This window comes from Sceloporus occidentalis, unplaced genomic scaffold (genome assembly GCF_023333645.1).
Source record: "Sceloporus occidentalis isolate IW3139 unplaced genomic scaffold, rSceOcc1.0.p SCAF_5, whole genome shotgun sequence".
Taxonomy (NCBI): domain Eukaryota; kingdom Metazoa; phylum Chordata; class Lepidosauria; order Squamata; family Phrynosomatidae; genus Sceloporus; species Sceloporus occidentalis.
This window is the reverse complement of record NW_028316985.1, coordinates 155,004,412-155,031,628: the sequence shown is the minus strand read 5'-3', so window position 1 is coordinate 155,031,628 and position 27,217 is coordinate 155,004,412. Positions and strand designations below refer to the sequence as shown.

Sequence of the window (27,217 nt, the reverse complement as noted above, 5' to 3'; positions counted from 1 at the left end):
AAATAAAGCTGCTTCAGGTCACTTTGGAGGTTTGCTGTTTAAATGACACACACATCTTAAGAGGCCAGAAACTGCACCATAGCTGCACTAGCTTTGACGTGGCTTCTGGCCTCTTAGGATGCATGCATCATTTGAACAGCATACCTCCAAAGTGACTCGAAGCAGCTTTATTTTGGCCTGTCTCTTCGGGCCCCAAATTACCCAGGATAGTTAAAGTGGGCACTGAAGCACCTTCCAAGGTCCTCTCCAAACTGGGTAGACAAATGAGTATCATCATTAAGGTATAAGACTAAGACTATAGGTAACACACACTAAGGTACACTCATAAGTAACTCTTACTTAATTACAAGTGTGATACCTATAAGGCAAAAATGCATCATGCAACTTTTCAAAGTTTCACTGGCTTCTTCATCAGACATTGATGTTAAAAAAAACTTAAAGGAAAAGAAAAATGACAGTGTTAGAGCCAGAGGCGTAAATTTTGTCTCAGATGTCATTTCTGTTGTCAGTTAAGATGATATTTTCTGCAAGAAAAACAATCCTAACATCAGTCCTAACAGCTCTGAAATGCTTCTGACTTTAAGAAAGAAATATTTGGATCTTGATGGTTAGATTAATGAAAATGGTGGTGAAAATGCCATGACTAGGGACTATTTAGTGGTGCACTAGCAACTTAAATAGAGATCTTAAATAGAGAATGCCTTGGTGGGAAAACTATATACCACAACACTAAAGTGTAGGGATGAGAAGTTGGGAGGAACTAGCACCTGTCATTCTTTCTGGCTCTTTCATCCATTTCTGTTGGTGAATGAAAGATGCACAAGCAAAGTAAGACCATCAGGTGTGAAACAACAGCACCTTAGGCCAACAGATATTGATTTCTAGAAACAGAATACTTCTCAGTGGACACAAATTCACAGATTTGTCAAGTATCCATTAATCAAAACAGCATTGAATGTTACAATTCACTGTGAAGAGGGGAAGTATGATTTCTCACATGCAGTTTCTCACATGCAGTATCCTTTCTTATCATTATACAGTGACAGTACAACTTGAGGGAACCTTACCTGAGTAGTTTGTGTTTGCCACATAGGATGTATATGTGTATTAGATCTGGGGGGTAGGGCAGGGGAACCATTTTGTTTGACTAGATTTCACTGTACTTCCTACAAAAATACAACAGCAGAAGATGAACTGTGTCATCAGTATATTAAAGGGATAATGAATTTCACTTTGCTTGAGACTTCACACAAAGACTTCAAGTGCATCATACGATAAGTCTAAAATAATTTGTTGTTGTTAACTGCCTTCACGTCGATCTTGACCAATGGCAACCCTATGGCAAAAATAGTTTACTATAAAAATAGTTTACTCTAATTTAATTGGAAGTTTTACTTATGGTTTATATTAGCATCTTGGGAAGATGTTAAGGAAGGAACGTTAATAAGGCTGCAGTCCTAGGCAGACTTGCTGGGCTATATACCCCAATGAATACAGTGGGACTTGTTTCTGAGTGAACATAAGGTAGTGCTGAAAATGCATAATGCTAGAACAGAATTATGTCACCTTCCAGAGGTGGCTGGATTGCAGCCCCAAGCATTCCTCATGATTGGTTAGGGCTGCTGGGATTTGCAATCCACAACATCCAGGGGCTGAAGTAGGCACCATGTGCTTTTGTAGACTTAAGTCTCCTTCCTCAAATGCATCTGAGGAAGAATGAAGCTGCGTCCATGCCCTAGGCTGCATCTGCAATGCAGAAATAATACAGTTTAATACTTCTTTAACTGCCATGGCTAAATGCTATAGAATTTTTGGATCTGCAGTTTTGTGAGATATTTAGTCTTCTCTGTCAGAGAGCTCTGGTGCCACAACAAACTACAGATCCCAGCATAGCATAGCACTGAGCCATGGAAGTGTCAAACTCCATTACTTCTGCAGATGCAGCCCTAGATGATGATGCAAACTAATTGTCAGCTCCTGGCTCTCTCTATAATAATCATGGCTGCAGTGGTGGGACTTACTTCTAAGCAGAGACTTTACCCAATGTGGTGCAGTGGTTTGAGTGTTGAATTATAACTATGGAGTCCAGGATTCGATTCCCAGCTCGACCATGAAACCCAGTGGGTGACCTTGGGCAAGTCACACTCTCTCAGCCTCAGAGGATGGCAATGGCAAACCCCCTCTGAGGAAACTTGACAAAAACAAACAAACAAACAAACAAACAAACAAACAAAACCCACCAACCCTCCATGATAGGTTTGCCTTAAGGTTGCCATAAAATGACTTGAAAGAACACAACAACCAACAAGAGCTCTAAAGCTGAATCAGTGCACTCCATTTATGGCTAGACTTCCCATTTTAGCCACAGACCCTCCGAGTCCCACCCTCTTTTCCTGCTCTTTGTACTGTTTGTGAAGACACCAGGATCATTAAACTGTCTTGAAAAAACAGTCTTTTAGGGTTTTTTCCCCCCTATAGGTCCTTTAGGGCCTCTGGTGCCTAATCTGTCCCAGGTGGTAGAATTCAAAGATATAGTGGTGTTACTCCATAAAATCAGTATGTAGAGAAATCTTGTAGAACCTTTGAGACTGACGGAAAGAAAGAATGTGGCAGCATGAGCTTTCATAGACTAAAGTCTACTTCCTCAGATGCATCTGAGGAAGTTATAGTGGGACTCACTACTATTATTCCTTACTACTACTTTTCCTCAGATGCATCTGAGGAAGTAATAATGGGACTTCCGACTATTATTCCTTACTACTGCTATTCCTCAGATGCAGCTGAGGAAGGAATAGTGGGGCTTCCTACTATTATTCCTTACTACTACTTTTCCTCAGATGCATCTGAGGAAGTAGACTCAAGTCTAGCAAAGCTCAGCCTGCCAACTACTTTCTTGCAGTTAGTCTCAAAAGTGCTGCAAGATCTCTCTACAATCCCAATCTCAATCCCAGCATTTAATAATAATAATAATAAATAAATAAATAAATCCCACTCTGTGTGTGTGTGTTTGTTTGTTTGTTTAAATCCTGATACAAGAAAGAAATACAGAACCATACAACAAAACCATACCCTTGGGAAAGGCATGAATGAACCAAAAGGAAAAGCAATCTAGTTGTGGAAAGGAAAGGATTTTTTTTGGCGGGGGGGGGGGGGGGAGAAGAGAGAGCAGAATCCAGTCCAGGATTTTTGGCTCTCTCTTTGAGTGACAGCTTGACATCATCGGGGGCGGGGCCAAGGGGTGAAAGAGGAGGAGGAGGAGGGGGGCCCTGGGAGCTGAAAGGTTCCCTTGCCTAGTTCAGACCATTGGGAAACTGCAAAGCAAAAGGATCTATCTCCTCGCAGCTTGCAAAAGCGATCGCTGCCGCCAAGCCATTGCTGTGTCTTTCTCTAGAAGAGAAGCTTTGGGATTGTGCACCTTTGGCTCTGGGTAAGGGGTCCCTTGCATTTTTCATCCCCCCTTTCCCCCCAAAATAAGGCTGCCTGGTTCTGGGTGCTTCTGCAAAGGCTTTGCATGGCATCCTTTTGCATGGCTCGCCTTCCTGCAAAGGGGATCTAGGAGGTCCCCCTTTGAGCCTCCCTGAAAGAAAGAAGCTGGGAGCAGGAGCTTTCCTAGGCTCAAATCTAGGAAAGCTCCTGCTCCCAGCTTCTTTATTTCAGGGAGGCTCAAAGGGGGACCTCCTAGATCCCCTTTGCATGCTGTTTTCCCCAGCCTTTGCACTCATTCAGCTTGGAAAGTTTTCTTGGAAAGTTGTCCTTCAGATGCTTTTGTTTTGGTGATTGCTGTCACCCAATGGAGTTTTTATTTTTGGAGGAGTTGGCTATTCAAACATGGGACTTTTCTTTTCCAAAAAACAGCCCTGGTAAAGATTTTTCTCCTGCAAATTTGCACGCGGGGCGAAGGTTGTGTGGACGTGTGCATTGTGTGTGTGTGTGTGTGTGTGTGTATATATATATATGTGTGTGTGTGTGTGTCAGGTGTTGCACTGTGTCAAGCAGCCTCCAAGCCCGAAAGCACATGGCAGCTTTGTAAAAGAGAAAAAAGTCCTGGCTTTGTATTAAAAAAAAAATCCTAGTTTGTTGTTATGCAAAGCTTGTATCACCTCAGAGGCTTAACTTAAAGAAAGTTGGGATCCTGAAGTTTCCTAGACTTGAGTTTACTAGGGATCTTGTAGCTCCTTGAAGACTTAACTGAAAGAAGTTGGGATCCTGAGGTTTCCTAGACTTGAGCCTACTAAGGATCTTGTAGCACCTTGGAGATTTAAGTGAAAGAAGTTGGGATCCTAATGTTTCCTATACTTGAGTGTATTAGGGATCTTGTAGCACCTTGGAGACTTAACTGAAAGAGGTTGGGATCCTGAGGTTTCCTAGACTCGAGCCTAGCAGGGATCTTGTATGAAGTGAAAGAAAGAAGTTGGGAGCCTGAGCTTTGCTGAGCCTCGGATGCATGTGGTTCTTGCGTGCTTCCAAGTCCTTTCTGACTCCTGGCGCCCTGATCGTGGTTTCCTTCCTTGCCAGGTTTCCTTTGGAGGGAAGTTTTTGCCCTGGCCATCCTTCTGAGGCTGAGAGAGAGTGACTTGCTCATGTAGCCACAACAAAAGTGGGTCCCCATAGCCAGGTTTCAAATCTTGGGTCTTTTTTTTCTTCCCCTACCTGGCCGATCCCTTCCCTTTCTTTCTCTCTTTCTCATTCCCTTCTTCATTTTTGTTCTCTTTCTTCAATCTTTCCAGCAGGCATCGCCTCGGCAACTTGTTGGTCTCCGGAGTGGCGAGAGCAAGGACCATGCGGTGAAAAAGGAAAGAAAAGAAGGAAGGAAGGAAGGAAAGAAAGAAAGAAAGAAAGAAAGAGGAGGCAGCTTGGTGGTCTCTTGGGAAGGCAGGAGGCTTGCGACCCTTTGCCTCCATCCCCCTTCCCTTCCTTCCAAGGCCAGTTGCAGAGGGCCACTGAGGCAGCCTTTCGTCTCTCTCCTTGTTTTATTACCTGGCAGCCTCCCAAAAAGGGATCTGGATCTGAAGCCCCTCGAGGCTCTTCTTCTTCGGAGAAAAGTGCCTGCCTTTGGAAGAACAAGGAGGTCCCCCCCCCAGACGTCCCTCCTTTTTCTTCTCCCCTCCTTTGGATGTTTGGCCTTGAGAAGGATTTGGGTCCTCTTCTTCTGCTTCTTCGTCTTCTCCTCCAAAAACTGGCTTTTGTCATCGCACCAAAGGAAGAGGAGCCTTCTTGTTGCCTTTGGCCACAAAAGCCCAGCTTGGGAATGAGTCCTCCGGCCTTTTGAGACGCCAGCCTCTGCCCCTACCCCGCTGCGGCCGCCCTATGGATCTCACTTAGGGGGGAGAGCGCTTTCCCGCCCGGACTGGCCTGGCCCAAACGTAAGTTGGACACCGCTGCCTCCGCCTCTTCTGGCCCTCCTGCGTGCCTTGCAAGATGGATCCCGGGAGCTTGGTTGAGCACGTGGGGCTCAGCAGGTGCCCAGGGCTGTGGGAGGGGGGCAGCAACCCCTGTTGGTCCTCCTTTTCAAGGACCTGCCTTCCCTCGCCACCTTCTGTCCAGGAGGAACTCCCAAGGGTCCTTCATTCAAGGTGACCAGACTTGGCCTGCCTTTTCCACTTTCTGTCCATGAGGAATTCCCAAATGTCCTCCATTCAGGGTGACTAGAGGTTCTCCTGTTCCAGGACCTGCCCCCCCCCCCCCCCCCCTTTACATGTTCTGTCCAGGAGGAATTACAAAAGGCTCTCCATTCAGAGTGACCAGACTTGGTCCTCCTTTTCCTGTGCTCCATGCCCACCTTCTATTCAGGAGGAATGTCAAGCAGGTCCTCCATTCAAGGTGACCAGACTTGACCCTCCTTTCCCAGGACCTGCCCTCCCTTTCCACTTTCTGTCCAGGAGGAGTTCCAAAATGTCCTCCATTTAGAGTGACCAGAGGTCATCCTTTTCCAAGAATTCCAAAAGGTCCTCCATTTTAAGCAGCATTCAGAAGCATGCATTTCTTTTTCTAGTAGTGTTTTGAGCTTTTGTTTTTGGTCAGGTCCTCCTGTGTTTTCTGGAAGGTCCTATGTTTTGCAGGTCATGGTCCTCTTTTGCAGTGAGGACAGCTGGTCCCTCTGTCGAAGGGCAGCAGGAGATGGCCAAGCACTGGCTGACCCTGGAGGAGGTTGCGGTTGAGTAAAGCTGGTGTAGGGCTCCTTGGTGGAAGAAGGGCCAAGGAGAGAGAGGCCCACCTTTCCAGGTGGCTGGTTCTCTTAGGCACTGGCGCAAAAGACTTGAAGAAGTTTGCAGCCCTCTGTGTATGTTTTTATTTTTTAAAAAATCTTTTCTGTTTACATTGATTTACTGCATGCAGGTTGAGGGGAAACCCTTGGGGAAATTTCTGTTTATGCTGTGGTAGAAACCCACTGGAGAAAGTGACCAGTTTTGTGGATTGGTTCTGTTGTGGTTGAAGGGATCATTCCAATGACAGTGAGGATTGTAATAATATCAGAGGGTTTTCATGGCACGTTCCTTCAGAGCGGGTTTGCCATTGCCATCCTCTGAGGCTGAGAGAGTGTGACATGACCAGGGTCACTGGGTTTCCTTGGATGAGCTGGGATTCGAATCCTGGTCTCCTAGAGTCCAGCGCTCACACAAACCACCATATTGGCTGGAAGGTATATTTGACTTGAAAATGGCTTCATGCTGCAGCACTGTTGCCTCCACATTTGTACTCAAAAGCAGGTTGACAAGTTTGGAGTTTGTGTAGATAGGTTCAGTCTCATGGTAGTTTAAGGTTTGTGAAGTCAAAGGCTTTCTCATGGCTGGCATCCATAGTTTTTTGTGGGTTTTTCAGGCTATGTGGCCATGTTCTAGAAGAGTTTATTCCTGATGTTTCGCCAGCATCTGTGGTTGGCATCTTCATGCCAGCCATAGCTGCTGGTGAAATAAACTCTTCTAGAGGAATAAACTCTTCTAGAACATGGCCACATAGCCTGAAAAACCCACAAAAAGCTATACTTTAAGGTTTGTTCATCCTACCAGTTGAAATGGGACCTTTTCGGTGATCCGAGAGCTGTGTGTGTGCAAGACTGAGGCCTGGTGTGAACAGTGTGTGCAAAATGAACTAGAGGCAGGTGGGTGCCAGACAATGATAGTAGTAATAATGCACCACATTTGTTTAAAGGTTTTTCTGAGGGGGAGTGCTGTCACTCTGTGGTGGTTTCAAGGGAAGCTAGCCGTTGAATGGCACTCTCCCTGAAACCCTTGTTTTCCTGCAGCAGCTGCTGTTATTCATGGAGTGTGAGAAAGAGTATGTGTGTGTTTAATGGCATGTAGTCAGCTCTGGCGGGATTTCCCCTCTGAGGCTGAATGAGATTTTTAGTGGGTCAGTACAGAGGCGTGGAGGAGGAAGTGGTGGGGAAGAGAGAGATAAAAAAAGGCTTCCCCATGCCTCCACCCCTCCTCCTTTGAAAGCACCGAAGGGGAAGGGGTGGCTGGAAATCCCTGCATGCTCAAACTAGCACTCCCAAATCTTTTCATATGGGGCTGGAAAGGTAGAGGGAAGGAGGGCAGTGCAGCTTTAAGCAGGAGAAAGTCCGCCTCCCTGAGGTAATGGTAACCTCAGCCTTTTCCCCTCCTCCTGCAAATGGGGGAGAGAGAAAGGAAGAGAGGGGGAAAAAAACCCTTGTTGTTTTCATTCATAACTTTTTCCTCTTCCTTCCTCTCCGTCAGCTCTGCATTCATCGCCTCCTTTGGGCTCAGGTTGCAGAGTGGGCAAGGCTGCCACTTTCTTCCTCCTCCTCCTCTTCTCGCCAGTTCAGAAAACAGCTCCTTGGTGTTTTTATGCTCTCCAGTCCCTTCAGAAAGGACATTTTCCAAGCCCTTTTCCACCCAACTGTTCAGTTGAGAGAACAGAGCAAAAAGAAACTGGTATTCCAGTGCTGCGGATGTCTTGGCAAACCCTGTGAGGGAGATGTAGCAACTTCAGATACATTTTTAAATAATAATAATATATATAAAAAAGCCCACGTCCTGGTTTAGCTGTTACGATCAGTATGGAGAGAGATCTAAGTTGTAGCACCTTTGAGAGTAACGGAAAGAAAGAAGTTGGCAGCATGAGCTTTTGTAGACTAAAGTCTACTTCTTCAGATGCAGTAGCTATTAAGATGTTTGTGTCTTGTTTCCCACTTTTTTGAACACAGTGGGATTTACTTCAGAACAACTGTTGGTAGGATTGTGCACTTGATTTCGTCATTAGATGGAATGGGGCTTTACGTAACTAAACTAAACTCGGTATGCAAAGGGATCTAGTAGCTTACTTTTGAGACTGACTGAAAGAAAGAAGCTGGTAACACGAGCTTTCCTAGATTTGAGCCTACGGCTAAATTTAAAAAAAGTTCCTTAATTACAGTGGGACTTATTTCAGAATAATGGCTGATAGGATTGTGCAGTTAATTTAATTCTTAGGCTTTACGTAACTAAACTAAACTTAGTATGTGAAGAGATCTAGTAGTTCACCTTTGAGACTAACTGAAAGAAAGAAGCTGGTAGCAGGAGCTTTCCTAGACTTGAGCCTACGGCCTTTCAGTTAGTCTCAAAGGTGAACTACAAGATCCCTTTGCATTCTGATTTTCCAGACTAACACTGCTGTATCTTTGTAAACTAAACTTAATGTACAGAATTCTGTTTCTTCTGTTTTACACATACATCGGCTTAAAAGAGCAAAAAGTTAATAGGAAAAGTGGCTTTCTTGTTTCTCCCAGCTTTTTTGTTTGCAGTCTTTTTTTCTCTCTGTTGTTCCAAGTAGCATTTCTTCTAAAGGACTGTGGGAAGGAAGCCATATGCATGAGGCAGATAAGGTGCAACTTGACTGAGCAGATTGCTTTATCTTAAAGTCTACATTTTGAGCAGGTGTTATGTGGGGTGGGGAGGAACCTGAACTTTGGCTTCCTCCTTCTCGGTGCCATTTTCAAAGGGAAGTGGGGGAGGAGAAAATATTTCTTTTAAAATTGTGTTGTGAGTACTGGTATTCTAGTGTAGTGTGAGAAAGAAAAGGGAGAAAAAGGAGGGAGATGTCATCTATTTTGCTCTGTGGGGCTAAGGCTTGTGGGTTTTTTTTTTGTGCCATTTATTGTCAGTCAATGGTTTCATTAAAAGTGATAATGTTATTTATATTGGATTATAATCACCATCAAATACACGGCCCAGTGAAGTGCTCATTGTATCTCTTCAAGTATGCCTGTTGTATAAAGCATGAAACCAGTATCTAAATATTAAATGGGCTGGTGTAGTGTAGAGGCTAAGCTTGTGAACTGGGAAGTAAGTAATTCAAATTTCTTTTCGATTAACCCATCCTGTAAGTTACTTAGCCTCAGTTCCTTCACATGTAATGTGGAAGTCACCATACTGGTCATGCTTCATGAAATGATATGTGTAAGATATTCAGAATGCTTTGGCAAAGGTGTGTATAGAAATTAACTGTAGTATCTTGTTTTCCTTTGCACCAGTTCATCTAAGGAATTACTGAGTCAGTTTTCAGATTTTCAAAATAAAGGATTCTACTCTTAATGAAATGCAGTCATAGCTGCCCATGATGTTGCATTTTAAAGTACTTACTGAAAAATTAATGAAGGTGACTTTGTTTGAATCATGTCCTCCAGAGTTGTCCCAGGATCTTAGATGATTCAGACAATTATCTTTTTTTCTTCATTTCTGAACTAAAGTAAAAGGAACCATTTACAACCTATTTACTACCTACTTGTTTGCCAGTCTGTGACAGTGTATATATGTTACTTTCTGGCTCTTCATTTGTTTGTGCACATATGTTCACAAACATCTGCTAAATTTCTAGCTCCCCTCCTGCTGACAACCTTTGCTGCCTCCACCTCCTCCTCTCACACCCAGCCTTATGGTCCAAGAACATTTGGAAACCTATTGTGTAACAGGATGTTGTTTACATCTTGTGCTTTGCTGTAATAGCAGGCTAGGTAATTCTGAAGTGATACATCTACCCAGAAATAATTCTTCACATACTTTCTCTGTTGCTAATCAGCTTCAGGCATCATGGAACTACTGTTAAAATGGAGTAGTGTCAAATGTATGTTTAAAAGAAAGATTGACATTAGAATGTAGCTTTGACAGACAAAATATTTGTCTTTTGAAAAAATTCACAGATTTTTTTTTAAATGGTATGGATGCCTTTTTTGCTTCATGAGGCTGTGAAGCTCTATGTGCTCTTTTACATGATGATTTATTGCTAATTAGTGGCTTAAAGATTAAAGTAGCATAAGAATCTCTTGACCCGATACCATAAGACTGTGATGTGTGGGCATAATCTTGTAATTTCATGTTCGGAAACTAGAAATACTTATTTCACAAGCATTCAAACTGTGTTTTTTTAGCACCAACGGGATAACTTTCAGTGTACTTTGTTTTCACTTTCATCTAAACTGGTCTGTGTCCTGGTATTTGGAATGAATGTAGTTCTATCCATGCATCTCTGGGATATTATTAGGTAGTTAGGGCAATTTGTGGCTTGCCATAAAACATTTGTTTGTTTTCATTTCCATTTCCTGTGATTTAACTCCTCGTCAACTTTTGTTTGTTTCTTTTAGGATTTCAGATGCATGCCAGGTTCCTGGTGAATGCCAGATCTAGAGATCGCTATAGATGGAGTCCCAAGGTCAGCATGGCAGTGGCAGTTCATTAGTTGTCCTTCAGCAGCCATCTTTGGATAGCCGTCAAAGGGTGGACTGTGAGAGAGATGTTCAGCCTGCCGCCATCTTGTCACTGGATCAGATCAAGACTATCAGAGGCAGCAATGAATACACTGAAGGCCCCTCTGTGGTGAAAAAGTCTGCTCCACGGACTGCCCCTAGACAAGAAAAACATGAAAGGACTCATGAAATCATACCAATTAATGTGAATAATAATTATGAACACAGGCCCAGTCACCCAGGACATGTACTGCATCAACATAGTTCAAGAGCTCCTGTGTTGAGCAGGTCCACGAGCACTGGGAGCGCGGCTAGTTCGGGCAGTAACAGCAGTGCTTCTTCAGAGCAGGGTCTGCTGCTGAGGTCACCCCCATCTAGGCCAGGTCCAGGTCACAGATCTGAAAGGCCAATCTGGACACAGCCCAAGCCTTCATCGCTGATTGTGGATGACCTGAAGAGTCCCTTAAAAGAGGACTCAACGCAGCACAAGTTTATCTGTGAACAGTGTGGGAAGTGCAAATGCGGAGAGTGCACAGCGCCCAGGGCCTTGCCTTCCTGCTTGGCCTGCAACAGGCAGTGCTTGTGCTCAGCAGAAAGCATGGTGGAATACAGCACCTGTATGTGCCTGGTCAAAGGGATCTTCTACCACTGTTCCAATGATGATGAAGGGGACTCTTACGCGGATAATCCTTGCTCTTGTTCCCAGTCACATTGCTGGTCTAGGTACTTATGCATGGGAGCCATGTCCTTGTTTTTGCCTTGCCTGCTTTGTTATCCTCCGGCAAAAGGATGCCTCAAATTGTGCCGAGGGTGTTATGACTGGATCAACCGTCCAGGTTGCCGATGCAAGAACTCCAACACAGTTTATTGTAAGCTGGAAAGTTGCCCTTCTAGAGGACAAGGCAAGCCTTCCTGATTTATGGAGGGAAATGTTCAGTTCCTCAGACTGTCTTTCAGGTCGTGGCTGGCTTTTCTGTTCTCATGCCTTCCTCTCCACTTTCTATTTTTTCTTATTTACATTTTCTTTTTATCTCACAACCTCTTTCAGCATAAGCACATCTGAGTATTTCCATGGTCTTTGGTAAGCATGGCTCACATACTTGCATCTAATTTTGTCTCTTGGCAAGTCACCTCAGGTTTGTGAGTAATCCCTTCATTAAAAAATATTCAGGATACTGTGTTTTTCTGAAGTCTTCTACTCTGCAAACTTTCCAAAGATGTGTTTTGTTTTGTTCTCTACAATTCTATGTTTAACTAATTCTTAATGGCTTCAGAGTGATTATTTCAAGTCTTCCTTGCCCGTTTTTTTTTTTTTTAAATGTCCATAATCCAGCTCTTCTAACAAAAAGAGAAAAAAGTGTTTGTTATAGATGGATTGGAATTTAGCAAACCTAGTGCTTGCCTTCTTTTCAAATTGTAACTAGCATGCATTTTGCTCCCACTTTAAGAATTCTTTAAAATGTCTTCACATTTCACATTGTGAAACCACATTTTAGCTTGGGAAGCCACCCCCAACAAAATGTATATTGGAGACGCTATCGCTACAGCTATCTCAATTTGTTCCTGTAACTTTCAGATATATACAAGGCCCTTTGATTTCACTTATTCAAATTGTTTTTTTTTTATGCTACAGTTGTTGGTTTCTGAATATCTGACTAATAATCTTCAGGTATCATACAATTGTGCAAACATTCTTGGATCTCTTCACACTTCTATTATTTCTGTGGTTTAATGCCATTTAACTTCAACCCTGTGCTCAGTAACTTTTAATCCTCTCTGTTTTTGTTGCCTTAGCCACAAATTGTGGTGCTTTTTTTGTATATTTTATGTACAAACACAAAGTTGAATTCTGACTATTTTTAAGACAAAGGTCTGTCAAAACTTTTTTATTGTAAAGAATATTTATTATATGAATCTCTATTATTTTATGATATTTATTACAAAGGACTGTTCCAAAAATGTACTCCTGTTTGAATATAACAAAATATCAATACTTAACGAAAATAAGGGTGACACAAAGAAAGTACGTATGTTAAACTATAATGCAGAAAATATAATAATTAATGAAAATGTCTCTTGGGTTCTTTATTTGTTAATATAACAATAAATTGTTAGCAGTATTAGAAAGTAAGGTTGCAGTCCTATGCTCATTTACTCAGGAATAATATACTTGGTTGTGCTCAGTCAGACTAATTTCTGAGTAGACACGTAAAGGATTGTACTATAGGAGTACTGCTGCTTTTATTCCTTCCTCATTTTTCATGACTGTGAAACCACTGCTAGTATTCTAGTTTTATTTAATCAGCATTTTAAAAAACCTTTTTTTGTCTCTGAGACACTACTTACAAATGGGTTTTAATTTCTTAAAGTTTCTAGTCCTGCCAATGATATTTATGAAAATGGCAAAAATTGATAAAAGCTTGTAAAACAATAGCTGAGCAAAAAGATATTAAATCCTAATTTTTTCAAATAGTGTGAGGTTCACATAGTGATTTTTCCCTTCTTCATTCTAAAAGTAGAATATGTGTGCCTTGAGACATGGCTACAATTTGGCATCTAAATATCATAAATGCACCAGATCCCAGTCTGATCTTGGAAATGAAACAGGGTCAGATGAAGGATTGGGCAAAACCACCTCTGAGTATTCTTTCCTTAAGAAAACCAAATGAAATTTGTGGGATTACCATAAGATGGCAAGGAAACACATAGACACAGAGGAGATGAAAACAGTTGCATCCAGATTTCATTTGGATGCAGCTATGGTCAGCTTTCAGTGCTGAGCCTGTTGTGGTGTGTAGAGTCTTGTGCTTTCTTACAAGGAATTTTGGTAATAACATTCCCACCAGTTTAAACACAGTCTTTCTCTAAACAAGTAAGAATTAACATGTCATCTGGTTGAATTGCACAATAGTTGGAAAAATATATGTATTTTAAAGTTTACACTTCAATAAGAAGTACAGAAGTGTTTTGAATCTTACGAAGTTTATTATGCAAGCAAATATCTTTATACCTAGAAAGTACATTGCACTGCAAAACTTTGGAAGCCTTCTGGATAATTTTAGTTCTTTAGTTCTAGCCTATTTTGGCTGGTTTGTTGACCTTTGTCAGCTTCCAAATGGCTCCACAGCAGTTTTACGAAGAATTAATATAACATTCCACTTCTTGGTGCTGTTTCAAACTCTTTGCTAAGGTTGGAATTTAGGGTTTAGTATTGTACCAGAGAGCCTGTGTGTGCACTGATTTGACTGCTGGAATCCAGAATCCTGGCTTGGTCGCTGAAACCTACTGGGTGACATTGGGCCAGTCACACACTCTCAGCCTTGGAAGAAGGAAAATCTCTGACTAAATCTTGTCAAGAAAACTCCCATGATAGGCTGGCCTTATGGGGTGTAATAAGTCAGAAACAACTTGAAAGCACACATCAGTAACTACAAATTTTACCAGTTGGAGAGTAGTGGCAACTAAGATGTCTATTCAAATTGCCTTCATTATATTAGTTTTCTCCAGGAAGCAGATATTGCTGTGCTATGGTTTCTTAAATCTTGCTGGATTGTTTCAATAACTGCACTCTTGATCCATTGCCTTTTGATCCACGTAGAAGACCCGAGTAAGCTCAGTTCCTGTGACAGAAGCAACTGCAACACACCAAGTTGTCCATTGGTTTATTAAAAATCATTTGTGTAAAAAGGCTCACTGTATTTTAATTATTTGACTTTACAGCTGTCCCTTTTGTAAGTTAGTCAAAACAGTTTGTCAAGTATAAACAAGGCCATTTGCTTGCCATCTAGTTGACCTTGCCTTACATTACTTAAAGGCACCCTACCATAGCATATGTAAGTGCAGAAATGCGATTCTGTACATAACACATTTTTCTAACATTTGCCTCCATGTACAACTGGTTGCTTTGGAGGGTAAACCTGTGATATTTGAAATCTACATGTATGTACTGGTTGGCACTACAATTTGGAAAGTTCACTTTTTAATTTCTTTAGTGAACATGCTAGGGAGCAGTTTCTGGGAGTTATCCAAAAAAGTAAATTTTCCAAGAATTATGTGTTGGCACTATCGGCTCTGAAAGCTATATTTGTGCTACTCCTGAGTTTAGCAGTAATTGTGTACGTCAGAAAAAAGCGTGAAGTCTGTGTGCCAACACACTGTTGAGACAATCTTGTTATAGGTCCTATATTGATAAAAAAATTTCAAGGTATTTAAAAATGCACCATCTCATTCAGTTTAACTGTTTTCACAATTATTTCTCTTATATGTACAAGGAAGATGGATATAAAATGTTAATTACACTTATTGTGCATCTGTTTCTCACAGTGTTCTCTCGTTTGGTAATGGTACATTCAAAATTTCCTACAGATGATTTGTACCCTGTTTTTGTGCTTACTGTGTAGGATGTGAATATGCAGTGTCTTATCCTCCTACATTCGTTAAGTATACCCAAGATACTGTTGGCACCAGAAAGGGACTTGCATCAATAAAGGTTAAAATGTGGTTTGAGCATGCTGTGACTGGTGAAAAATATGGCTTACACAATATCTTTGGGTATCTGAATGCAAAAATAAAACAATTGTTTAGGCTATACAGTTCTGACAAAGGGGCCTTTTCGCAGATACCTGTAATTCCAAGTAAATGCGTGTGCTGAAGTGTTGATCATTTCAGTTGTGTGGTAAACCAGTTCCAGGAACAGTTTTGTCTCAGATGTGTGCCTTATTTCACTTACCATTTAGAATCCTAGGCTGTCAGTTGCATACTTTTTTAAAGTCACAAACTTGTTTAAAACAGAACACACACTTGTTTGTGCTTGAGTTGTAATTGTTTTTAGGTTATGTAACTGAGTTCAAGGAGTGTTTCTGGCTTGTGTTTTATGTACAGCCAATACTACATTGACTGTATCAAACTCCAAAAATTCCAGAATAATTGATCCTGATCAATCCTAGAATTTATGACAGTTCAATGTACTTGTAGTTTTTAGTTTTTACACTGAATGCATTATTAGGGCTAATGGTTTCAGTATCCTTGCTATGTTGCATAACATATGTCTTATTTTTGCATGTTTTATATAAAGTGGGCACACTGCATCAGCAGCTATCTGAGCATTGGAGCGTCTGTTGCTTGCTGCCCACCATATTATTCAATGGGCGCACTGACAGGGTTACATGTCACCCATTGAATAATATGGGGTTTGAATATCCACATTTTTTCCCATCTATGGAACTGAATCCCCGTGAGTGGTATGATCACTTGAAGCATTTTAAAAAATATAACCCTGTAACAGTTTATTTATTGGTGTTTATATGAGCTAGTAGTTATATGGATTAGTCTTTGTATTCTTGAAAGTTTCACTGAGACAGGGATTTAAAAAACATCTTTGCTAGATACCAAAATTCTGAGCATTAAGTATTTTGCTAGTATGGGTGATTACAAACCTAATGGTTGGTGGTAAACTCCTTGATCAAGTGTTATAATTGCTGACATATTCTGACAGAACATGGGTGATACTTGCTCCATTAGATTAGAATCACAGTCTCTATAAGTACATTTTTATGAGAAAGGGGACCAGTATGAGTTCTTTGTGCCAAAAGGCTGCATGTCCAAATCATATGCTTAAATCTAGAGTACTCTAGAACTTATCCCAGATAGTTTAACATCCTTTGAAAGGAAGGAGTAAGGGGATATTTTGCTAATATTTTCATCTTGGGGAAAATGTATGTTTGTTCTATAAAAAAAGACTAAATGTATTCCTGTAGTGTCCAAAAAGGTAAAAAAAGAACCCTGTTTAAAGCTGGATATAATGTACATACCTTTAATCACTGTTCCAGTCCTGTGACACAGTGATTGAGTTGAGATGGTTAAGAGCTATAAGGAAACCAGTGTTAACAAAAACTATATAGTGTGGTAACTGTAATGGTGAAAGAAAGGAATGCTTTGATTACCATCTCCCCTTGGGAAGGAAATGGAAGTACCATGAGGGCATGTAGAGCAGCATAAAGCTGCTACATGCTGTATCGGGTTCTCCTTTCTTTTCTTTTGCAGTAAAGTCCTATGCTGACTCTTTTAAATCCTAACATTTTTGTTCCGTAGTTCAGAGAGGATGGGGTTGGGAAGGTACGGTAGCTCCACAACAAGAGATTCAAGATATGGAAACAATATTTCTTTAATACAAGATTTATATTCTGATCTGCAAAGAACTTCCCTGAAACAAACTGTCTGTGCCAACTTCAACTTTTTAATTAACTGGCCTTTGAAATAGCCACATGGAACAGATGTAGATTTCCTTTTTACTGCAGGCCTTTTCACATACCTGAGTTGGCATGTTGAGAATGTCGATTGAGTATATTAACAGTGTGCAACACGGTTGCGCAATCGGTGTGGGGTGGAGCAAGATGAGTTGAATGCTGAGCAAATGGTGAAGAAGTAACATGAAGCCTTTTGCAAGCATTCAGCTCTGCACTTAGACCATTTCCTCTGTACTCCAGGAAAGGAATGTGTTAATTGTTTTTGAGGCTCTAAAGGAGAGAGACTTAGTGAAAAGATAATGCAACTAACCGATTCCTGCTTGTTCTATGATTTATAGGTACTGCCTTCCAAATGTGCAAACAGCTGAATGAAAGGCCATGTGTATTTATTTTTTCGAAGTACTTGCTTTGAATTCTTAATAAATGTTATGGGTGAAACTATTGTTTTAATGGTCTCCCTTGCTGAAGAAACAACCAGACCCTACTTACAGAGACCATTGGAACATTCCTTTTATGATATGTATACAAGATGAGTTCTTCAATATTATCCGGCTAAAGCATTTTTTAATTATTTAATCAATTATTCTGATCTGAAAAGGCTACCATTTCCAAGGTGGTTATATTATTTATTTCCAGAAAAGCAAGTATGATATCTTCAGATAATCTCACAAAGACGAGCATATTTTTGTTTCTAATTTGCCACATATAGGCAATATATTTTTTAAAAAAATTGTAACAGTATGCTGCCCACTGTTTCTGAGATGACACACTACAGAAGAACAACCTGGATGCTATATTTATGGTAAAAGTGACAATCGCTGACTGATACTACATTTTATATATTGATTCTTTATGAAACAGAACAATGTATGTCCATCTGCTCATTTCAGTTTTATAGCTATATTTCCAGAAACTTACCAAAAAAAATTGTCTGTATTTTGCATCAACCTTATGCAAAAATTGAGACAAGTAATTATGGTGTGATAGCCTTAGAGTCAACATAAGTTGGAAATAACTTGAAGGCACACAACAACAAAGAAGTAAAGGAGCACAAATACTGCTTTTCTTTTAGTAACCACAGGACAGATGTTACTTAAAAACATAAGAAGAGACATGTTGGATCAAACCGCTTGCCTATCCAACACTGTGTTCACACAATGCCCAAATGCTTGGCTATTGAAGTTCACCAGCAGGTTGTGAATGTAACTGCCTCTTTCTCTCCCAGCAGGTATCTCTCTCTCCCTCTCTCTTTCCCCACTCCCACTGCCTTTAGTCAAGGGAGTCCAAATTTGGATATCTCCCTAGGGCTTTATTCTTCAAAATCCACTTTAATCCTTCCCTCCTGTTATGATCCTAACTATCTAGCTCACTGTGGATGTAATTTGTATTGCAAATTTATTTCCATTTTGTAATAATGAGTATAGTTGCCACTGTCAAGATTGGAACCACAGTGTTGGGGAGAAAGTTGAAGACCACTATATCCAGTGCTGGAGTTCCCATCTATGTGGAGTCCTCTTTATACTCTACTGTAAAACAAACAAAATGTTGCTGTGCCCTGGATGTCTCTGGCCCACAGAAGCATTAAATGCTTAAGAAGCCCTTAACATTTCCCCCACACACACATACACAGACATTGGATCTTGGTCCCATTTGTACCTGGAAGAAGCCCTTCTGCTCCTGGAAGCCTAGGTATAATCTAAAAGCATGCTTTGATTCACGGTTACCTGAAACTAGGTGCAATTCAAACCTTGCTACAAGGGAGAAACTGAATAAATTTGTTAGACCCTGGGATTTCCTTTTCTTATGGTGTGCAAAGGTTTTGTTTTGTTTTTAAAGGTCTACCAGAACAGTGCTACTAAAAGTGGTGATCTATGAATTATTGGTTGCTGATCCCTGGGGGAAAATCCCTTTCTAGGAAAGAAAGAGATTAATTGTATGTAGCCAGTAGGCACAAATATAGTGCTCATCCCTGACATTAGGAAATAACTGCGAGACCCCACATCCGATAGCTTGAGAAGCATTGTACTACACATTGGTTTTGGACAAGTTTTTCTTTCCAAAGGAAGAGTTCCCTGGTAATATTTCTCATTCAATACACCAAAGATTAAGCTATGCTATCAAAGTTATCTTTCACATTACATGTGGGCATAGATGACAAAAGGGCTTCTCAGGTTTCCTGATGTAGGGGAACAGCAATTGTTTTTCTCCAGTATCCCAAGGACTGGTAGCATATTTCTTCCCATTGGTTACAACTTTGTTACTCTTTCTTGGGACTTTGGATCACCATTTTGAGTAGCAAGGCTCTGGAACACTTGTCCCTCCCTTAAATGGGAGAATGAGACAATAGATAATACATGTTCTCTTCATGGTCAGTAGTCAGCACTCAGATCTGAAAATCTTTTAATTAAAAAATCCTTTTATTTCTCACACATGTCTTCTGTGGCTGTTCTTCCAAGGGATCTGCCTTGTATTTCTAATGGGAAATGTTTTAGCAGGAATGTAGCCTTTTGTTACTATGAATAGTTCAGGGCAGATTAGCTGCGTGCCAATTTCCTGTTGCCTTTCAAAGCTGCAATCTGAGCCCTATTTGCTTCTGGCTGTTGCACAATAGAAAACAATGGGTGGCTTCTTTTAGGTTTCACTTCAGAGCTCTTAGGAACAGGGGAAGTGGCTAAAGCCCTACTTTACAGGTAATTAACAATAGATAATGTTTGCTTCCCCATCCTTCCCTCTTTTGTGGGTGTGGATATGCCTTCTTGCGAAATCATGAATTTCATAGGTTTTTTAAAAAGATGCATATTCAGAGGTGATTTTGCCAATCCCTTTCTCTGAAATACAGCCTACAACACCTAGTATTTGTTAGCAGCCTCCCATCCAAATACTAACCAGACATGACTCTACTTAACTTCCAAGATCAAACAGGATCTGGTGTCTTTAAGATATTCAGGCATGGTCTCAGGAAAGTTTGAAAGAGTGACTTATATGCCTATATGAAACAATGACCTGCTGCCTTCACTGTTTTTGTATGTATACATTGTATGCTGGATATCCATTCTGAACAGTGTAAACATAACATTGACTTATACACACAAACTCAAAAGCAGAGAGAAGAGCTACCTGTGCAACATGAATGAAGACTAGTCTACCTTATTTTCTATCTTTATTCCGCTAAAACATTTTGTTCCGCACCGAAACAACTGGGTTCGGCAATGGAGTGTTGGATGTATACACCCTCCTAACAGAAGTACTCTTGTTCAAAATGTCTGCCAGTATCAGCCAGCTGGGCATGTCTTCTTTCAGAATGCTCCATTTTTCTTTTCCACCAGCAATCAGCATTCTATGGCTAGTCAGCATGCTAAGTTCTCATTGCCCTGTTGTTTGGTCTTATCTTCCAAGCAAAGATTTGTTATATTTCTGCAACCTTTTGCTCCCCTGACCATGCTCTTGTTTCTCAACACCTCCATTATTGTCATTAAATATCATACAAGTATATTGTTGTGTATATGTGTTTACAAGTCCTCTTTTGACTTCTGCAAACCCCTTGAATTTCATAAGGTTTCCTTAGACAAGGAATACTTAGAGGTGGCTTTGCTAGTTCCTGTCCTCTGAAATATAGCCTACTGCACCTGGTATTCATTGGCAGTCTGCTGTCCAAGTATTGACCAGGGCTGACCCTGCTTAGCTTCCAAGATCAGATGGTATTTAGGTCCTATAGTGTACTGTTAGAAGGAGTGATATATACTGGAATCTTGCTTGTTGGTCTAGGGTTTTCTTTATAACATCTTGTTTATAGTAATTCTAATAATTCAGTGATGAGCTAGGAAATAATAATAGTATGTACAGTATATGCATAAGTAGGACACATTATTTCTTTCTTTCTAGTGTTACTAGATAGTGTGTAACCTTGAACAAAGATCTTTGGTTTTATATGAAAAGGAAAGAAATGAAAGGTGATTTTCTTCCTGACTAGTGGCCGGATGAGTGTCTTGATAGAGAGCTCTTAACTCTACAACTCCCACTGACTGAGCAACAGTCGTGGCCAAATGTTCTCTTGCTGAGGGCCCTTCAGGAAAGCAAAAACAGGCACAATCCTCTGGTCATTCCCATAATCCTGATTATAAATTTTACAGAGGTCTCCAACCGTATATGGATCAAATGATATATTTCACAGTGGAGTCCTATCTCTGTTGAGGGAAAATATGAGCTCTCCCACACAAATAGCCTTCCCTACATACCATTCAACTGTAGGTGAGGTCTTTCTGCGGAACTGTATTTTTCTTTCAATGTTCCATCTTTTATTTCCTTTCTGGACCAATTATTTGCCTTCTAAATCTGCTTGTCCTTTTTGTTGCTTCTCCTCTAGAGAATAGAAATATATTGTTCTACACAATTGAACTGTGGCGAGTTCTTCCCCTATAGGAGAAATTAGAACAATGAAAGCCTTAGGGGAGCAGTAGAAAGCAACAGAATTAACCCAATTTCATACTGTTGGTTGAAACAGATTATGTGACTTTTATATTTGCAAAACAACAATTTTTGAATAAGCTTTTCTCTTTATAGTGCTTTAATATCCAGTCACACCTTTCAGTATGACATTACTGAACATTGCTCAGCAATGCTGTAGATGCACTGGCCATCCCACCCCCTTCACGACAGAGGAGTTGGAGTTGGGATGGGTCGTTTGCTGCCCTCCCACTGATTGAGACCATGGCAGTTAAATCGCCCCATGGCAATGATACCATGGTGTGAGATTGCTGGGGGCATAGCCAGTGGCAAGCTTTGCCTGTCACTCCCAGCTGGTCTCATTGCAAAGTTTGCCATCGACCCACCCACTCGCTGCTGGTATAGTGTGAAGTTTTACATGGTCGTCTTGAGGCCGGGTATGATTTTTTCCCCTTTTCCATGGGTTTTTCGCCTACCCCATGCTGTTTCCACTGGCATATGGGAAATTGGCAAGGGTGGTGTCACAATAATACTTAATTTGGCTTTAAAAACTTTTAATTCTAATTAGATTTATTTAATTTATTTAATTTTGGCATGAATATTTGAATTATATTTCAGTGAGCACCTTGGACACCGTTTGGGTGGAAGGGAGATTTCTGGAACCACCTCTTTAGGCCTTGTGACCTGGGGGGTGGCAGGAAGAAATTGCCCTTAGGTTTGGCTTGAAAGAAAAAAACCATCTTTAATTTTTGCGGATTGGGAAGGGGGCTTTCTGGTTAGACTTCCTTATGCGGGCGGCCAGCAAACAACCCAGCTTTTGGGTTGTCGTTGAGGGCTCAGGTGTTATCATCCTTGATAAGCTGCAGAGGTGGTCTGGGATAAGACACCGATGCAGCTTCTCCCACACTTGGTTTTGTTACATATTTGTTGCAATTCCATTAAGTATTTAATAAATAGGTCAATAAATGGCTCTGTTTTATCCCGTCTCTTGTGTCTGATCTCATTATTCCAGGGGTTGGGTAGCAATTGTCTCTGAACTCTAAAGAACAGCAGGAGAGTTGTATCCCCTTTTCCTGAGCTTGTGGTTTTCCAGCACAGGTTTAAATTTTAATTACAGTTGTATTATTCTCAGCTTCCTAAACCTGTTCCTTAAACACAAAATGCATTTAATTCTGAACTGACAATTTGTTATTGATAACTATCATCCAGTTAATTTCAACTTATGCTGACTCTTTGAATGACAGACTTCTTAGCCACCCTGTCATCAACAGCCCTGCTCCAGTCTTGCAAACTCAAGGCCATCACTTCCATGATAGAATTTATTCACTTGTTATAGGCTCTTCTTCTTTTCCTACAGCTTTCTACCTTTCCAGGCACTGTTGTCTTTTCTAGAGAGTCCCATCTTTTCATGATATAACAGTGTCATCTAGAAAGAGTTCAGGCTTGATATGTCATGATATGTTCAAAGTGTGATAATCTCATGATAAGTTCAAAGTACGACAGTGGCTTCTAAGGAGAGTTTGGGCTTGATTTCCTCTAGGACCCATTCTTATGTCTTTTTGGCAGTACAGGGTATCCTCATGACTTCCCTCCTGAACTACATTTCTAATGATCCTCTTCGTATCTGCCTTCTTCACTGACCAGCTTTCACAACTATACATAAAAACTGAAAATATTATAGCTTTGGACAGTCCTCACTTCGATACATATCTTTAGATTTGAGGATCTTGTCTAGATCCTTTATAGCTACCTTTATAATTCCTTTATAGCTGCTCTTCCAAATCATCTAGTCATCTTCTGATTTCTTGACCTCAGTCCCAAGCTGAGTAGCAATGAGAGTAGCATTTTCCTGCCCCCTCTGTGCCAGGGACTGGTACCATATTTGTGCTGATTGGATATAATTGCTTCTTTCTTTCCTTTAAAACTGCCAGAGACCAGCAGCTGAAGCCTTGTGGACCAGCACCAACCCAGAGACTACCACTTAGAGTAGCACTGTACTTGTGTATAAATGTTTGCACTTAGCAGCCCATCTCATTTCTTCACCATTATCCATCATTAGGATTTACTTCAAGTCCTGGTAACTTCCCCCTGAATTGTTAGTTAAGCTTCATGATACTGGAAGTATTATATTAGTTACATAACAAAGGTAGATGCAAGTTCTTAATTTTAAAACTTGAACACTGTATTCAAGTTTAAAGAGGCAGCAAAGAAGTAAATAGGATTGATATCACATACCTTTCAAACTCAGTTAAACAAAGGGGTCTGAAGTATGATTCTGGCTCTGCCACAGACTTTACTGTCCATGTATTTCATGTAAAATTAGTGTTAAAATGATGCATTTTGTAAATTGTTCTATATAAATTTTCTACACATTGAACAAAGTTTCTATTGCTATCATTTAGAAAAATGTTTTTGATCTTTTGCTGAATTCCTCACAAAACAATATTTAAAATACAATATTAAATTACGATTATTGTCCCATACACACAAAGGGGAATTAGGACTCACTATCCTGAATGCATACATTTCTTATGATTTTCAGGAGGACTTCTGCCACCGCAAGTACTGTTTTTAGATTTAGGGCAACAGAAGCTGATGTGTCTGAAACCATAAGTTGCATCATCAGCAAAGGTGGAGCCATGGAGGCTTATCACATTGGTTATTAAATCAATTTACCTCTATCCAGTTTAAATCTGAATTTGAGTGGCATCCTGATCTTACCAGACATTTTTTGCTGCTGAATCTGCTTGCCCGAATACAGTCAACATCCATCCCTGCTTCCAGAGATTCTCTGCCACCATTTTCTTAAGTCAGAAAACAGTCAGATCCAAAAAGAGACGAGAGGACAGGCTCTGGAAGTGGAGATGGACCGGGGCTGTATTTGGGTGGCAGATTTGGCAGCAAAAATGTCTGATAAGATCAGAATGCTGCCTGAATTGAGCTTTAAACCAGATAGAGGTAAATTGATTTAATAACCAATGCAATAAGCCTCATGGTTTACTATGTTCAAGCCTTAGGTTTCATTAGTATATGTCTATTCACCATATGATAAGTGTAACATCAAATAGTGACCTGCACTTGTGAAGGGACCATCACAGAGCTATAAAATCACACCCGTGCCTTGCTTTCAGTTCACATGATCAAGCTGTCAGCCACAAAATCTATTCTTGAGTAATAAACTGATGAGAAATAAAATGTGGTACACGTATGTGTGAATCATCCCTAACTCAGTCCACTGGTCCACACTAGTTCAGTTGATCACATATGCATCTTCTTAATAGGAACCTGAACTGTTTTCAAGAGGGGCATACATTATGGAAGGACATCAGACTGCTGCCAAATAGGTAACTATAAATGTCCTTTTACCTAGAAGGCTATTAATTTCTAGGGCACAGCCATGACCTTCTGCACCTGCATAACAGCAATAAATCTCAGCTTTCAACAACGGAAGCAAACTTTCTTCTGAGCCTTCTGGTTTTGTGTGTGTGTGTGTTACAGGTGTTGTTATTTGGCCTATGAATCTGATTTTCCTTCAGGCATTTTATGTTGCAATGAAGGTAAGTGAAATCATATTTGCATGCATTTTATCACATCTAAGGTAATTATTTCCCCTTCATATAACCTACCAAAATATATCTATGGTGATATTATCAAAAGATATCTATCTTTGCAAGTACCCACTTAGGAATCAAATTGCAAGGACCTACCCCCCGCCCCACAAAAAAGTTCCAGAAATACCCAAACCACACTGGTTTCTTTTGTACAATGATAAAAATATAAATATTTGTAAATGAAGAAAAACTGGCATATAAAATTCATTAAAAAAGATAAATTGCTCTAAAATAAACTTTTATTCTAGATTGGTTATGATAAATTGCTCTAATCATCTTTCCCTCAGGGCTCAAAAATATTACTTTTACAGAAACATGTTCCAGAATTTCTGAGCTAGCATGGTTGGGTATGCAGAGAGTTGTAGCCCCAAAATTAGTATTCCTAAACCCTACATCTTTGCAAGAACATTCCTTTCCGTGAAAGAGACAACGTAGTACTGGAAAATGCCAAAGATAGATATCACCTCATTCTCTGGTACTGGTTATTATCATAGTCTAACCCACAGGATAACAGAGGCACTGTGTGCTGAATTCAGCCATAGCAGTAAGAGCACATAAATGTTTTAGCAAGTGGCACACCCACCCATAGTTGGCTTGGATTTGATCCCAAGATTGTAACTGGCTAGTCCAAATCTCCAAAGGCTGTTGATGTTAGAGCTAAAATTAAAAATCTGTTTTAAAATTCCTGGCTTCTCTTCTTGTTCTTAGATCACTTGATTACAAATTTTGAACACACTTACTCTTAAGACTGTAGAAAATCAATGTAGAATTTTTTATTAGCATAAATCTAGATACCTTTCTGATAATGAGTCCTTCCTGAAATATATTAATCAGTCAGCTGACATTACATCAATAACACATTTCTTTCATAAAGGGTTTTCTTCATACAGAATTAATCATTGTGAGCTGGGTTTCTTCTCTTTTGATTTCTGTTGCCATCAGGTTTGGAAAAAGTGAAATAACTCAGTTGTAGAGCATATGCTTTGCACAGAGAAGGTCTAACCTATTTCTGGTATTTCTAGTTTCAAAAGGAATATACAACTGATGGGTGATAAAAAAAAGAGAGACCTGGGCTGCATCTGTACTGCAGAAATAATGCAGTTTGACACCACTTTAATTGTGGTGGCTCAATGCTATGGAATTCTGGGAACTGTAGTTTTATGATACATTTAGCATTCTCTGTCAGAGAGCTCTGGAGACACAACAAACTACATTCTCAGAATTCCACAGCACTGAGCTATCACAGTTAAAATGGTGTCAGACTGGATTACTCCTCCAGTGTGGATGCAGCCCTAGAGAGTTACTTTCGGTCAGAATGTACAGTACCAGGCTAAGAAGGTCAAATACGTGGTCTGAGGCAATGTCTTATGCTATCTAATTTTGTCTACTTAGCTGAAGGAAGAAATTGTCATAATAAAGAAGAAAAACCTGTTAAATCACAAACAAACAACAACAAAACAACTTTTAGTATCAAGCTTTTGTTACCAAAATGTGGGGAGATAGGATAACCATCCTTTGGAAAGCTGCTCTGTCTTAATCTTTCAAGACTCTTTGGGGAAAGAAATTGAATACATTCATACCAATTACCTGTGTGTGTGTAAGTATGCATCTACTTGATTTATATCCTATTTTTCTCCTTGTGTGGGACCCAAAATGGTTTATGATGCAACCAAGATGGCAGAAAGGTTATTCCATTGCTCCAAACACATAAGCTTAATAAACAAATACATCAGTTTTCTTCATGGTACCCTTTATATATATTGGACTTCACAACCAGCCATCCTCAGCCAAACTGAGTTTTAGTCCAACATATCTTGTAGATGTGGGTTGAGGAAGGCTAAGGAAAATTATAGAGATAATGACACAATATCATAGAGTGAGATTGCATTTTGAGTATGTACATTTCTAAGTTGTAGCCCATTCACACTTGTTTTGAAAGAGCTGTACTTAAATAGGCCCAGGAAGCAGAAAGTTAAACAAGAGAAAGGATACTGTGGAAATACTATCTACAAGGAAGAGGCAGAATAAATAGAACATAAGCACCTTATATTTCTGCGTAATCACCAAAGGAGATAAAATAGGTGAAATAAAATGGTTGAAAGACTCATGATCCAATCAAAATTAAACACATTTAAATTCCACTTAGTTCAGTGGGGAAGTATGTGAAAGCTTTCTTGTTGAAGCCAATGGAACTTAACGTTGATTTGATCATGCCCATGGTCAAGCTGATAAGTAAT

At 40.3% G+C, this 27,217-nt stretch overlaps 1 protein-coding gene across 6 annotated transcripts; it reads left to right on the top strand.

The window, feature by feature from the left end:
• Positions 1–3,299: 3,299 nt before the first annotated feature.
• On the top strand, positions 3,300–12,753 carry SPRY1 (sprouty RTK signaling antagonist 1). Of its 6 annotated transcripts, none has more exons than XM_089525835.1 (3): positions 3,300–3,427; positions 4,731–5,363; positions 10,580–12,753. In XM_089525835.1, the coding sequence occupies exon 3, from the start codon at positions 10,635–10,637 to the stop codon at positions 11,595–11,597; it is 963 nt and encodes a 320-aa protein (XP_089381961.1). In that variant the 5' UTR covers positions 3,300–3,427; positions 4,731–5,363; positions 10,580–10,634; the 3' UTR covers positions 11,598–12,753. The 6 variants fall into 6 exon arrangements, with proteins under 6 accessions (XP_089381961.1, XP_089381959.1, XP_089381963.1 ...); XM_089525833.1 differs by having other exon boundaries at positions 4,728–5,363; XM_089525837.1 differs by lacking the exons at positions 3,300–3,427; positions 4,731–5,363 and adding an exon at positions 6,200–6,280.
• The last annotated feature ends 14,464 nt before the right edge of the window (positions 12,754–27,217 follow it).

Bases quoted from the DNA above. Each gene is read 5' to 3' on its own strand.
- SPRY1 (XM_089525835.1), top strand. From the start codon at position 10,635: ATGGAGTCCCAAGGTCAGCATGGCAGTGGCAGTTCATTAGTTGTCCTT.